Source organism: Mustela putorius, unplaced genomic scaffold (assembly GCF_011764305.1).
Source record: "Mustela putorius furo isolate JIRA1106 unplaced genomic scaffold, ASM1176430v1.1 tig00003853_pilon_pilon_pilon, whole genome shotgun sequence".
NCBI lineage: Eukaryota > Metazoa > Chordata > Mammalia > Carnivora > Mustelidae > Mustela > Mustela putorius.
Genome location: NW_025422005.1, coordinates 84,852,360 through 84,867,685, shown reverse-complemented (window position 1 = coordinate 84,867,685; position 15,326 = coordinate 84,852,360). Strand labels below are relative to the sequence as shown.

At 33.2% G+C, this 15,326-nt stretch overlaps 1 protein-coding gene and 1 pseudogene across 3 annotated transcripts in view; one reads left to right on the top strand and one right to left on the bottom strand.

Annotated features, from left to right (window-relative positions):
- The first annotated feature begins 1,733 nt into the window (after positions 1 to 1,733).
- On the top strand, positions 1,734 to 5,485 carry LOC101686838 (annotated as a pseudogene).
- The window catches only part of SLC35A3 (solute carrier family 35 member A3), a 51,960-nt gene continuing 41,887 nt past the window's right edge, over positions 5,254 to 15,326 (bottom strand). For all 3 annotated transcript variants that reach the window (XR_006601834.1, XM_045064905.1, XM_004775189.3), the window contains 2 exons: positions 14,844 to 14,977; positions 5,254 to 9,000 (listed from right to left, as the gene is read on the bottom strand). Coding sequence is in view for 2 of the 3 variants with exons in the window: in XM_045064905.1 (XP_044920840.1) it covers positions 8,910 to 9,000; positions 14,844 to 14,977 (225 nt within the window). In the remaining variant the exon portion in view is untranslated. The remainder of the gene's footprint in view (positions 9,001 to 14,843; positions 14,978 to 15,326) is intronic.

The following is a 15,326-nucleotide window of genomic DNA, read 5'->3' as shown; positions in this document are numbered from 1 at the left end:
GAGAAGATGACATGGAAAAAATTATCTGGGCTTCCAGACAAAAGCCAACAGCAAACAAAATTAACATTTCCAAAGAGAAAAATATCAAGTGGTGCCAGAAGAGCAATAAAACTAAACAATGCAACAGTGGAGCAACATTCTCCAAAAAATTCAAGAAAGTCTGAGTCAAGGATTTTTTAATATCTAGTCAAGCTGTACTTAAAGTATCTAGATTCTAGCGGCACCTAGTGGCTCAATCCATTAATAACTGCAAAGAAACCTTAAATTTTATTCAGTATGTTTACCATTAGTAATATTGGTATTGTACTACTGAAAAACATACTACATAATAAAACATAAATATATTGTTACTAAGAACAAGTATTTTCACTGTAAAAGAGATGCAAATACAAAACTTAAAAAAACACCTTGTATTACTAAATGTTATCAATTTGAATTCAAGAACTTTTAAAAAATTTACTCCCTAGCTCTGTCCACTGAGATGGTATAAAAGCAAAGAGAGTCCACTCTCCCTGAAAAGAATAGGGGTCCTTGGTGAAATAGTTGATATTCCAGGTTTGGGATGGGACATCTTGTGACTGAAGCAAGAAAAAACTCACAGACTAATGTGATCATGTCTAAAAGACACAGGAGCTGGCCTGCAGTGATTTCCACTGGCTATTGGCTCACAACATCAAAAAGAACTGTGACTGTAATTGACTTTGATACACTTGAATAATTTGAAGACCTAGTGGTATTTGAAAAAAGGGAGCACTGGGAAAAGGGAAATAGTCTCTTTTTTAATAGAAGAACATAAACTAAAAGAAAGCAAAAGAAAATTAGAAAATTAAAATTTTAAACTTTTTTTTTAAAGATCTTATTTGACAGAGAAAGAGATGCAAGTAGGCAGAGAGGCAGGCAGAGGGAGAGGGGGAAGCAGGCTCCCTGCTGAGCAGAGAGCCTGATGAGGGACTCAGTCCCAGGACCCTGAGATCATGACCTGAGCAGAAGGCAGAGGCTTAACCCACTGAGCCACCCAGGTGTCCCTAAAATTTTTAACTTTAAAAATCTATCTATCTTTCTTTCTTTCTTTCTTTCATTTTTTAGAGAAAGAGAGAGTGTACAAGCAGGAAGGGGTAAAAGGAGAGAGAGAATCAAAGCAGGCTCCAAACCCAACATGGAGCCTGACCTTGGGCTGAATCTCACAACCCTGAACTCATAACCTGAGTTGAAATCAAGAGTTGGGTGCTGGGCCATCACCTGGGTGGCTAAGTCAGTTAAGTGTCTGCCTTTAGCTCAGGTCACAATCCCAGGGTCTTGAGATAGAGCCCCACATCAGGCGCTCTGCTCAAGCAAGGAAGTCTGCTTCTCCATCTTCCTCTGACCCTTCCTGCTTGTGCTCACTCTCTCTGTCTCAAATAAATAAAATGTTAAAAAAAAAAAATGTCCTGAGAAGCTAGTATGGCAAAATATTAGTACTGTTGTACTTAGGTGAAGAGTAAATGAGAACATGCATGTTTAAATTTTTTCAAAATGAAAAACTGAAGAAATTTAAATTAAAAAAAGAGTCTTTAACAATGATTAGTTTGGGGGCGCCTGGGTGGCTCAGTGGGTTAAGCCGCTGCCTTCGGCTCAGGTCATGATCTCAGGGTCCTGGGATCGAGTCCCGCATCGGGATCTCTGCTCAGCAGGGAGCCTGCTTCCTTCTCTCTCTCTCTCTCTCTGCCTGCCTCTCAGTGTACTTGTAATTTCTCTCTGTCAAATAAATAAATAAAAAATCTTTAAAAAAAAAAAAACAATGATTAGTTTGTGAATGCATGGAGATAACCCATGAATTTTTCAAACCTAAATCTGTCATAGCATGACTGAAGCCATTAAAATAACAATTTTATAAAAATAAAATGTTCAAAATAAAGTAAAAATGGAGACAATATTAAGTAATGGAAATTTGAAGCATTACGTACATAATATCCAAAATGAACTTCAAGTTTTAAAATTCTAAAATTCACAGCAATATTTTCAAAGTCATAAACTGAAACATGGACTCATCTCCTGTCATGATTTTCTATAACTCTGTATGACCCAACAAAAACAACTCTACTTTGGCTATAATATTTAGAAAACGTATTGAAGGAGCTTGCATATATTAGAAAAAGCTCTTAATATCACAATTTTTAATTGCTGTATTTACTACCCACATAGAATAAACTAGAACACAATAAAACCTTAGCCCAAAGAAGATAATGTAAACCCTCGATTATTAGAAATCGTGTTTTTGTACATGCAGTGTCTTTTAAAAGAGAGCAAACACATAAAAACAAACACATTCACAGATTTTGTTAAAAATTCATAAGTCTAAAAAAATTCATAAGTCTAACTTATCAAATTTAACTAAACCCCTTAAATACTTTACATTTCAAGCACATTTTAACAAGAGTATATTTTCAGATGATTACTCCCAAACACAGGAGGTAATACTTAAAAAAGGATGAAAGTGTATTTGTCTGGTAAACGAGTTCCAAGGGAATAATAAGTTACTTGTCTTAAATAAGTTATTTTTACATATTAGAAATCCTAAATGAATAAATGTAAATGAATTCGTAAATGAAATATTGCTTCGATCCAATGAAGGGCTGATGCTTAACCCTAGCAAAGGATTACTGGAAATGTGGACCTATCAATTAACAGTGAAGCCCTACAGTCAACCAAAGGAACAACTGGTATCAGTTTTATTCTGTTAACCTTTTATTATAATAGTGATGGTTAACGGTAATTTAAAGTTAGCTTATAATCGACTTGGTGCTAAAGAGGCTGAACTGCCAAGAGGGGCCTGAGTGTGAATGAAGGACCTAAGACTGTCTAAAGCCACAGGTAAGCTAGTGGAAAATTCATCACCACCACTGCCAGAGGTATTTATGGCTTTGTTTTTTACATAAACTCTCATTTTCGCTTCATAGTTCTTATCTTGTAGGCTTTTATTCCTGAATCTTGGCTAAATTCCTTAGGCTTGATCTGCTGGTCTCAAAAATATTGGACAGTCGCACTGCCCACCTACCTGATCATTACTATAGTAATTGGTTACGGTACCCTCATTTGGAATAAACATGATGACTATCTTCATTCAACTCCACTCATACAATCATAGATAACAGTGCTAAAAATCAAGTGCAGAGGAAATACTAAGAAAAGGCCATACCAGCATTAAGACATATTCCGATTAGTGAAGTAAACCAAACGTTCTTACGGCCAAAGAACTTTATGCCAAAAACTGAATTCTATATAGACTAACACCAAGCATATATTATATTTTTGACATAATAATTTTGACCATAACTATTCTTATGTATACCCAGTACTGAAATGTCAAAAAAAGCAAGTTGAACTTCTTTTAGATTAAATTCCATTAATATTATAAATATTCTCAAGTATTTGTTATTAATGACAGAATAAATAAAATACTGTATTACCATGTAACAGACTTTTAAAAAAGTATCAGTAAAATCAAGAAGTCCCTCCAAAGCAGCATTCATGTTATAATCTTCAAATGGCAAAAAATGAATAAATAAGAAATAAGCTTAAAATTGTATGTTAATATACAATATAATTTATTGTTCTTTAAAAAATAATTCAGCACTTATAAAGCCATTTAACATCAGAACTGAAAACTAAATGAATACTACATGTGCTACTTAGCACTGTATCTGATTATAAATGTTTTCCTACCCTCAAGTCATATGTTCAGAATCATTTGCCAATACTTTTGAAATTAAAATCATAAAGTATAAAAGTCTCTATAAAGAACTGTCATTGCTTGTTGTCATCATCAATTCAGAAGAATGTGTATAGACACAAATGATCACTTTGTAATAAGGAATTTGGCTTTACCTAAAGAAAGTTCTGGCCTGCATCTTTAGGACCTCATACCTGATAATTTATGCTAACAAGATGACTCAGGATAAACCCCTGTAACTCGATGTCAGCCAGTTTTCCAGGGAGGGGCAGGGCTGGAAAGTTCTCAACCACATGGGCAAAGAATCAGGCCAAGAAATAAAACGTCAATAAAAATTTGGACACCACAGCATGAGTGAGCTTTCCTGATTGGCAAAACTGTGTGTATACTGTGGCCGGGAATAAATAACACTGTCCAGGATCCCACAGGGAGTAGACAACTGGAAAGGAAAACTGGAATTTGGACTCCTAGATTCTACCCTATATGCCTCTTCCTTTGGCTGATTCAAATTTGCATCCCTTCCTGATAATAAACATGATGAGAGTGTAACAGCTTTCATTAAGTTCTGTCTTTCTAGTGAATTATTGAACCTGCAGGTAGATTTGGGAAACCCATGAATTTGCAGTCACCAAGACACACTCTACTATAGTAGAATTTGACATCTTTAGGGTCTGAACACAAGTTATTTCCTCTTTGCTATTTTCTTTTCTGGAATATGTATGTAATAATCCTGCTTTGAGGGAATCCAAAACTTTTAAGAATGGTAAGAAAGACCATTTACTATGTATAATGCTAATTATACATAATACTAATTATGAGGTGTAAGTATGAGGTTGCATAGCACTGGGATTCAAGGACTGTGATATACTTCCAACAAAAGTATTCCAATTCCAAAAAGATGTAAAGATTTTCAGTTAATTATTTTCACAAGAAGAAACCAAAGTATCTACTTTTAAAATGCTGATATGCTGAAATAAATAAATGCTGATACTTTTTAGTGACCTTTTAAAACAAAGCACTTCGTACAAGGTTATTTCACTAATAGGCGTGGAAATGAAATCCTTTGTATTGCTTATCATTTAATCTCTATGCACTGAATTGATAGTCACAGTAGAAGCAATTATATTCAATGATTTATGAAGAAAATATATACCAATTACTGTAATTACTTAACCCTGAGGCTAGCAAAAAGATAATTTATTTAAAGCAACAACAACAACAAAAATTAGACTATTATCACCAGATAGAGAGGTTCTAACTAGTTTAAATAAAACCCAGTCTTCCATGCTAGAGCACAGGCTAGGAAAAAGGAACAAACATCACACATGATAAAGGTAAATAGAGAGATACAGAAAGATCAGGGAGTCATTTCGAATATATAGAAAGGACTCTAATTCGGTTAAGTCAAACACAGGTGAAAAGGGAAACAAGGAAATATAGGAAGAAATGTAAGTGGTTAATTATGAAAATCTTCTTCATAAATCTACTAAATAGATAATAACTGGATAATAACTGGATACCAAAAAATGACAGAGACAAATTCATCCATTAAAAAGCCATTTAACAAAAGACCAATTTATACATTCCTCTAAATTATGTCCATAAAAAATTTAAATATACAAATCACATTCCCAAACTCAAAGGAATCTTTCTAAACAAATGAAATTCATAGACATATAAACAAATTCAGAATTCAACTCATTAAAAAATATTTTAAAAATCACAGTAAATTATATCTCATAATAAGAAATAAAACAACCAAGTAACAGCCATATATATATATACACTTGTTAAAATTTCAAAAGCTCAATGATGGAGCAATGGTGCATAATTTATTTAAATAAGTACTGTTTACTAATGTTTATACAGTATACTAATTTAATATTCTTTTAGATAATGGATTTAAAGAGCAAATGTTGAAACATCCAAAAAATTGAATTTTAGTTATTCATAAAATGTCAATTTCCCCATGTGTCCAAAGTAGTGAATTACAGTAATATCCTTCAGAAAAGTCAGGTATTTGGTAAAGCAAGGCACATAGGACCAGATTTTGATAAAGGTGCTTTTTCTTTGGTCCTGTAATTACTTTAAATATGCTACATATCTGGGAGATTAAGATGACTTTCAATATAGCATAAATAACTTATAAACCTTTTCTTATGTAAAGCATACATCCATGTGTAATTAAATATAACAATGAAAGTGTAAATAAAATAAGTGATGCTAACCCCTATTTCTAAAAACAAAACAAAACTCAGTTGATGACAATACAATGACATTTTAAAAGTCCAATAATTTGATATGTAGGAAAAGTGTACCAATACTTAAGAATAATCAATATTACACTACATCTACTGGGCACAAAGTCAATTAGTTTCTTTTTAGATTCTGTCTCCTTAGAATCTAGTTTAAATATCAAACTATCTTCCCTTCTGTGAAATTGCGACATTCAGTATCAACTGATGTAAACATTGAAGTTTTGCATCTCTAAACTATAGTTTACACCATAAAACTAGCCTCCAAATTCCCTAAGAACACTTATTGAAGAAGTGGTAATATTACCATGTTGAAACACCTACATATTGAATTTTAAACTTTTCTTCCCAAATACTTAATTCTTAATTTTTAATAGAACTATCAACTGGCACTCTTCTCCCATGAATATAGTGAACAAAGTAGTTGAGAGGTAACAAGTAAACTTTAAAAAGAATTTAAATAGTCAAGATTGATTGATACAATAAGGCTTCTGAAGGTCATCAAAACACACCACACACACATACGAAAATGGCATTATTTGTGTAAATGACATGGTCTAGGATATAGGTCCCCCCTTCTCAAATCCAATTCTCTATAAATTAAAAATTATAAGCTATACAACCCAATCTCTAATAACATCTTTAAGCCTAATAGAAAAGCAAAATATAAATTAAACTTGTCTAATAAAAATTGGTTTAAAAATAGGCTTTAGAGCACATCGTCTTTTCTCACAACTCTTAATTATATTTTTAAAAGCTTTATTGGGAATCTTAAAAATTATATTATTTTGGACACTGGAAAATGTGGTAACTAACATGTCTAATATCCAATTATTTCCTTTTATCATTTTTTGAAGGTACACTCAGCCTATGTAAATGTACACTGAATTAATATATACTAATACCCAAATAGTACTTCCATGCAGGCTGAACATAAATCTTGATATATATTCTTGAATTCTTTGCATTTGCAGGACTTAGATTTCACTCAGAAATAGATAGTAAGATATAAGTGTGAATGCTGTTATGATCTAAAAACCCCATGCTCAGAATGTGGTGAAGTTATTAACAAATACTCTAAAAGATGGTCACTGAAAATCATAGGTCAGGCTTCCAGAAAGTTTAGTTAATTCCAATTTGGAATCAGTAGCTAATTAACTTAAGATATTTTGTAATTTTAATCACTTTTAGACTCTGAATGGAATAGATTAGACCTGTGTCTTATAGAGATGTGGTTTGCATAAAGCAAAGAAACATAGCCAGTCCTAATAAGCCAAAGTACCCAAAAATTTGTAACACAGTATTTTTGAGCCAAATTCTATTTAACAAAATCCATTATAACAATATAAAAATATTTTTTTTTTTTTTTAGTTTTTATACTATTAGAATGGGAGACTTAAAAATATATAAGCATGAATGAAAAAATAAAGTAAAATACTTCTTATACATAATAGGTAATTCTATCTATAGTCAATAATTAAATTACATCCATATTCCATATTCTTGCCCACCAATTCACTTTACCATTTTTGCTATATTTTCTCTCCCTCTTGAACCAACTTATTAAATAACTCATGTAATTTATAACCACAACTCCAGTGCTAATCAAAACGGAAAAGAAACCACTATCTTAAATCTAAGTGGTGGCTCCTTCCTAGCAGCTTCTACAGGGCCACAGAAAGGGAACTCAGAATTTGCTACCTCTCCTAGACATGTGACCAGAGTATTCCTGGGGATGGTTGGTTTATGAAAGGCCTAAAAAGTTCTTCTGAGCAGCCTTGAGTTTATAGCTATAGTGCCATTTAAAATAATATAATATTATGGCAATCTGGAATGTCTCTAAGAAAGGTCATTTTGGTCTCAATTCATTGATATCTATACTATTATTATTTTGGTTGTTGTTTTTAACAGCTGTAAATTAAAGGAATTTTTACAGATCAATGGCTACAATATTCATTTAAAAACATTTTAGTTGTGTACAGTATATTCTTTGATAGTTCAAAATTCTCCAAGTGGAGATATTAGATAATAATAATTCCTTTCAATTATTAAATGAGTATTTAATCCTTTTAAATTCATTTTGAAACTTTAATGGAAATTACCACATACAGCAATTTAATTTAAAGAAATATTAAGGATCTATCTGATTTACAGAAAAATACAATTAAGAGATTAAGAACAAAACTCAACTAGTGCAAAAGTTTCTGGCTACAATCTAGCACAGGAGCAACTGGATTGCTTTCAGCAGTTTCAAAGCACTAACGGATCTTAAAATGTAGATGGAGAAATAGATGTGTGTATTTCCCTATATTAAATTTAAGTATGAATTTTATTCTCTCATAAATTAGACCCAGGACATAACTTTATCAATTTGTATGTAGTTGAACAAATGACATTTAGCAATCTTTTCTTTAGTAATCTTTTGTATAAATATAAAAATCTCAGATACATTAAAATGTTTTTCAAATCATACTTGTTTCTTCACAGCTTTATAGGCAATTATAATTATAATTTTCAAACTTTGAATATTCCATGTGATTTGATATTTCTATACAGAAAAAGATAAAAAACATTTAATAAGATTAAATAGATCTCATTTGCAAAAATTGTATCTGACATTTGTTGTGTGCTCTTGCAAAGAGTGCATAGGACATTTCTGCAGCAATCAAAAGGTAAAATCTTTTTAAACTCAGATTTCAAGTTTTCTCCAATAATTATTGTAATAGCTGGAAATACTTTCAAGCTTTGATTTCTAGATGTAATAGCCATTTCATTAACATATAGACATTTTATCCTTAAACTTTTATATTTTCACATCATTTGAACAATACAATGAGATTCAGCATGATGATATCTTCTGAGAGTCTGTAGAAGTCCTCTATGCAAGATTAATGTTGAGATTCCTAGTGCACCATTGTGAAAAATCAGTTAAAGATAGTATACGACTATGCTTTAGTAGGATTGCCTGTAGGTTTGGGATCATAACCATATAGGAAAGTAGCTGTTATTACAAGGATGGCTCCAAGGAAAAAGACACTAAATAGATGAAGAAAAAATGAAAAAGAGATAATCAGATTAAAAGCAAAACAATTTCTATTTCTTCTCTTATAAAAACAATTTTAACTTGGGAAAAAATGTTCCAGTAATAAGGCTAACAAATACTAAGTACTTAATACATTCTAGGTATTCAAGCCAAGTGTTTTCTATGCATCTCATTTAATTCTTACAACCACCTTATGAAGAAGTATTAGTATTAACCTCATTTTTTTAATATATGAGAAAACTGAGGGTTAGAGAGTTTAAATAACTTGCTTAAAGTCAACTTTAAGTGGAAGACAAGGCTCAAATCTAGGTATGTTTGACTCTAGAACCCTACTTTCATCCACTGCACTGTATTGGCTCCCAAAGCAAAGATGTTTTAAATGTATTTCCCCTTAATATGTCTTTTGCCTTTAATACATTGAATAATAAAAGATCTCAACTTTTAAATATTTGAAAATATAAACAGAAAATGGCATTCTTTTGAGACCAAAGTGAAGTTCAGCTTTTTGTTTGTTTTTTTAGTAAAGTTCAGTTTAAAATCCAAGGTAGTAATAATAAACAAAATTCAGGACCACATCACAGGATGCTTTACAAAAGGAAATTCGATTAAATGCAGGTAGACTTGGTTTATTCTTTATTTTATCTATCCAGAGATATAATATACCTTATTATAAACTATAAATGAACTTAAACTGGTACTGGAACTTAAAGTGGAGATAAAGTGAATACCAATTTAACTTTTAAGATGTAAATTCTTCAAAGTACTATTACAGGGACATGAGTAAGTCTTTGTTTTAAAGTTTCTATTAATAGTTCAAAGTCACTCTCTTGAGTTTCACAATAATAAACATTTGTTCTATAAAGGAAAAAGATCACAACACTTACTATGACATAAAGGGCCCTTCCTAATGTGGTCCCCCAACCTCATCTCCCATATTCAACCTACCCAATCTATAGTTCAGCCATTCCATTCGGTGAAACAGTGTGCCTTTCAGGACAGTGTCCTTTTAGATGCTACTCCCTCCCTCTGCTTGCAATGTCCTTTCTCCCAAGAAAATGATTATTCATAACTCACGTCTAATGTCTCCAAGACTCATTCCCCTAGGTGGAGGTACTCTATGGTAACATTTATTACACGTTATTAAATGACACATTATTGACATGTCTGCACGCCTGCTTAACCATGTGCTCCTCATTCATTATTATATCCCAAGTGCCTAGGATATTGAGGGAGCTCAATAACTATCTGCTGTGATAAATTATCTGCTCTAGGTTTGATGTAACTTTTCAAAAGCCTCTGATGCAGGTACACAGGTAAGATTATGACAACATAAACCTTCCTACAATACCTCTTGAAGAAAATTAGTTCCATAGGAGTATTTCATAATTAGGCTTTGGACAAGCTTCTGACTGAAAACTTCCTCTGACAGGCATTCTGACCTTTCCTAGCTTTCTGGACCTCTGGAATTACACAGAATCACATGCTCAACTGAAAAGCTGTCTGATCCAATTCTCTACCCTCTGCAGGAATCTATTTTTATGAAATTTCTAACAGGATCTACTAGAATACCTAATGTCATGAAACCCCTGCTTGTCAAGATAGCTATTTTTACATGGTTCTGAGGAAAAAAAATTTTGTTGGGGAAAAACTATCAGAATACAATGATTATTTCAAGGATTTGGGCACCTGATTTCCAACAGAATTGCATATATATACTTCATTGCTGCACTGATCATAAAATTCTCATTTATTCACATGTCTATCTCTCTAATCACTGTTATCTCTTTGAAGAGAGGAAATCATATCTCATTCATAAATTCCTGTTTCTCTAGGATCTGGTACAGTGAAAGGAAGGCACATAGTGGACACTTAATAAGTTTCTGATGGAAGAAAAAACAAGCCTAAATGCAAGGATGTTTAATACCAATAAGCAAAATGATCAACACAAGAAAAATAAGTTAGGAAAAGGAACACTGGTGATATATTAGTAGAGGTGTTTAGTAGTCAACTGAAAATAGGAATCTAGAGTTGAAGTTAAGTTGGGACTTATCTTCACAGAGAGGACAGACAAGACATGGCAGTGAATAAGATGAATGAGAGAGTGAGTAAGGATTGATAGGTTACTAAAGGAGCAGTCAGAAAGGCAAGTACAGGGGAACCACCTCTGAGAAAACAACAAACAAAACCTAAGCAGTTTTAGGAAGTGAAATGGGGATAACAAAGGAAAATACATTAATACATTTGGAATAGAGGCCATTGGATTTATTACTTAAGAGATGTTCTTCACAAAAATAAGAATACATAAAGATAGTCTACTTATAGGAAAAATAATCCATCATCTTCATCTGACTCGGTGTCAAAACATTCATTCTTTCAATAATAAAAAACTCATTATCTTTTCCCTTTTTATCTTCATCCCAACATATCCTACATAGTCACTCAGAAACATGGATTTACATGCAGATATAAATTTTATTGACAAACTACTATTCGTTTGCCCTTCTACTGATCTACCTGTTCATTTACTTGTTTATTGTTTATTCCCTACATGATTCAAAGATTTAAAGTTAGCATCCTGAGTCAGCTTTATATGAGGTGTTATTTTTTTAAAGGTATTCCTTTTTAAATGTACCCTAAAAATCTAGATTCTGAAACATCTAAAATAATTTAAAGTTCCCAACTTACTCAAATAATACATTAGTGCATAATTTCCTCATTGAATGAATAGAGGCTAAAGCATCATTAAAACATATATCCTAGTTGTTAGGCTAGTCTTACTAGCTAGGTAGTTCATTCCCATACCAAACTAGAAATAGAAATACTTTTAAATCCATGCCTCAGAGAAATTAAACATTCCAACATGCGTGTCCCAGACCTATTACCCAGGCTGCTAGAAGAATGAAACCACAAATGTTTAATATAGAAACATAAAGAGGATATTATGTTTTTCTACTGCCACATTCCATCTATAATCCTATCTCACTCTCAGTAACACAAATAAATTTTACTAGCTGTATTAAAATTTTAAGATCTTGAATAATCATTCAAATAGAGTGCCTATTATAGGGCCAAGCTTTGGCCTATAATAGGCTGGTAATAAATCTTCTGAAGAAAGAATTTTCTGAAGAAAGGAGGAAAGAATGTTAGAATGGAGGGGGGTGCTTTTATTAGGGAGGTCTCCTGATAGAGTAAGTTTGAGCCAAGACCTGAGGATGTGAGGGAGTTTGTCATGTGAATACACAGGGGATGAGTATTCCAAGATGACTGAAGGGCAAGTCAAAGCCTGTAGCAAAGAGGTTGCCGTAGATAGACAGATGGGGGAGGGGAGGGAGGGCGGGAGGGAGGAAAGAAGAAAGAAAAAGAAAGGAGGGAGGGAGGGAAGGAAGGAAACAATATCAGATGAAGACAGGCCTATTTGATATGGCCCTCAGCTATATGAACAATACAGCTGAGGGCCATATCAAATAGGCCATAATAATTACAACTTTTAGGTAACAGAGTGGTGATATGATCTTATTTACATTGAAAATAGTTTGCTGAATATAGAACATTTTAGGGGCACAGAGCAATAGACAAAGCAATGAGATATATCAAGAGACTATTTCCTTAGTCCAGGTGATAAATGAGTATGCCTTGGACCAGGGTGGTAGCAATGGAAGTTGTGAGAAATGGTTGACTCTGGAGATATTAAAAAGGAAGAGGTGACAGGCTTTATTTCTAGATTGGAATGATGTGTGAGAGAAAGGTAAAGAGAAGTTGATAACCTTACTTCCTATTTCACTCAGAAGATAAAGAACTTCCATATATTTTAACTTTCTGTCTATATATCTATAGGCCTTCTCTTAGGTTACTGTGGATAAACTGTTCCTGTTTAAATCAAGGAGAATTTTAGCCTAAGCAACTGGAGAAGGAAGGTGCTGCCATTTACTAAATTGGGAAACCCTTATAGGGTTAGGAAACGAATTATGTAGTAGATATTCAAGTGAAAATGTCAAATACGCGATTAAATATACAAGCCTGGAATTCAGAGTAAAATGTGAAAGTAGAGAGAAAGAAAAGGAAAGGAAAGAAAGAAAAGGAAAGGAAAGGAGAAGAGAAGCAAAGAGAAGTGAAGCGAAGAGAAGAGAAAGAAGGAAAGAGAAAAGAAGGGAAGGTTATCATCCTTGAGAACAGAGATCACCCAAGGGAGTGAGTACAAATGAGAGGTTCAAGGACAGATCCTTCAGAGACTCCAAAGTTTAGAAGTTAAGAAGATGAGGAGGGGAGTGAAGTTGACGAAAACCAAGACTAGTAACCTGGAATCCACTAAAATATAATCTCATTGCTCTGGGTTATAAGTTAATAATTATTTAAAAATAACAGGACTTTCGGTACCAGCTATAGTGGGTATTAATCACACTTCATTCTTCCTGACTGTTTCCTCCCTTGGCATCAATGACACTACACATCCTGGGTCTCCTGCCTCACCCCTCATTCCTTTTGTAATTTTCTTCCCAACCACTCTTCTGCCACCACCTAAAAGAGTTTTCTCCTGCATATTCTCTACATAAACTATTCAAGAATGTCATCTACTCTCCTGGCTTTATCTATATCAATTCCACACATAAAAATGCCATTATATGATTTATTGAACTTTTTTTTTTTTTTTTTTTTTTTTTTTAAAGTGAGACTTCTTTTTTTTTTTTTTTTTTAAGATTTTATTTATTTATTTGACAGAGAGATATCACGAGTAGGCAGAGAGGCAGGCAGAGAGAGAGAGAGGAGGAAGCAGGCTCCTGCTGAGCAGAGAGCCTGATGCGGGACTCGATCCCAGGACCCCGAGATCATGACCCGAGCTGAAGGCAGCGGCTTAACCCACTGAGCCACCCAGGTGCCCGATTTATTGAACTTTTTATATGACATTTTACTTTGGGGGAAAAGTTTGAAAAAATTTTCCAGTCTACTGGGAAAATTCTGGCTAGTTAAATTTGTACAAAAAACTTATTAGTAGAATATTTTCTTTTATGTAGTTAGTTTGAAACCTTTTTTAAAAAAGACAGTTAAGGGGCACCTGGGTGGCTCAGTTGTTAAGCATCTGCCTTTGGCTCAGGTCTCGATCCCAGGGTCCGGGGATTGAGCCCTGCATTGGGCTTCCTGCTTGGCGGGAAGCCTGCTTCTCCCTCTCTCACTCCCTCTGCTTGTGTTCCCTCTCTTGCTGTGTCTCTCTCTGTCAAATAAATAAAATCTTAAAAAAAAAATAAAATAAAAGACAATTAAATGCTGGGTAACAGAGAGTTGCTGGAGGGGAGGCAGTAGAGATATGGGGTAACTGGGTGATGGACATTAAGGAGGACATGTGATGTAATCACCACTGGGTATTATATAAGACTGATGAATCACAGGTCTATACCTCTGAAATCAATATACTGCATGTTAATTAACTGAATTTAAATTAAAAAATGTTTTTTTAAAAAAAGATAAAACAGAGAGAGAGGTGAACCATAGAGACTCTTAACCCTGGAAAACAAACTGAGGTTGTTGGTGGGAGGTGGGTAGCGGATAGGGTAACTGGGTCTCGGGCATTAAGAAGGGTACATGATGTAATGAGCAGCAGATAATATATGCAACTGAAGAATCACTAAATTCTTCCCCTGAAACTAATAATACACTATATGTTAACTAAATAGAATTTAAATAATTTTTTAAAACTAAAAAAAAAAGACAGCTAAATGATTTTTTACTAGATCTCCTTGATTCTTCAAAAGTTATAATAAAATTTTTCATACCAGATCTTATTAAGAATTCTTACTTTTCCATATATTTTAGAGACTTAAAGAAATAGAAAAGAATACATTACCTGGTTGGCACAAAATCTTGTAGCCAAAAATAGGATATCAGTGTTGATAGTATTATGGATAAAGAGGTTGCAAATCCTTTTAAAATATTATCTGCGTATTTAATAACAGCAGCTATTACAAGGCCTCCAAGTGCCTGCAAAAATTTTAAAACATTATTTTAAACATATATAAAACTGCCTTTCAAGACAATCTCATTATTCAATGAAGCTTTAAGCTTTTGTCCTATAAATTTAATCCCACTATAATAAATGATTTTTATTAAATATATCCTATAACCAACAGACTTCCAGGTCTCGTTCAACAGCCCTTTTATTTCAAAAGTGATTTGATGAAGTAACTACCAGAGTAATCTGCAGTTTGTTGTAATATAGTTTGTACTGTGAATAAAACATCTATCCTCAACCAATTTAGTAATTAAACATCACTTGTTCAGACAAATGTGGAAAGACTGGTCACTCAGATCCATGAAATGTTTTTATTTT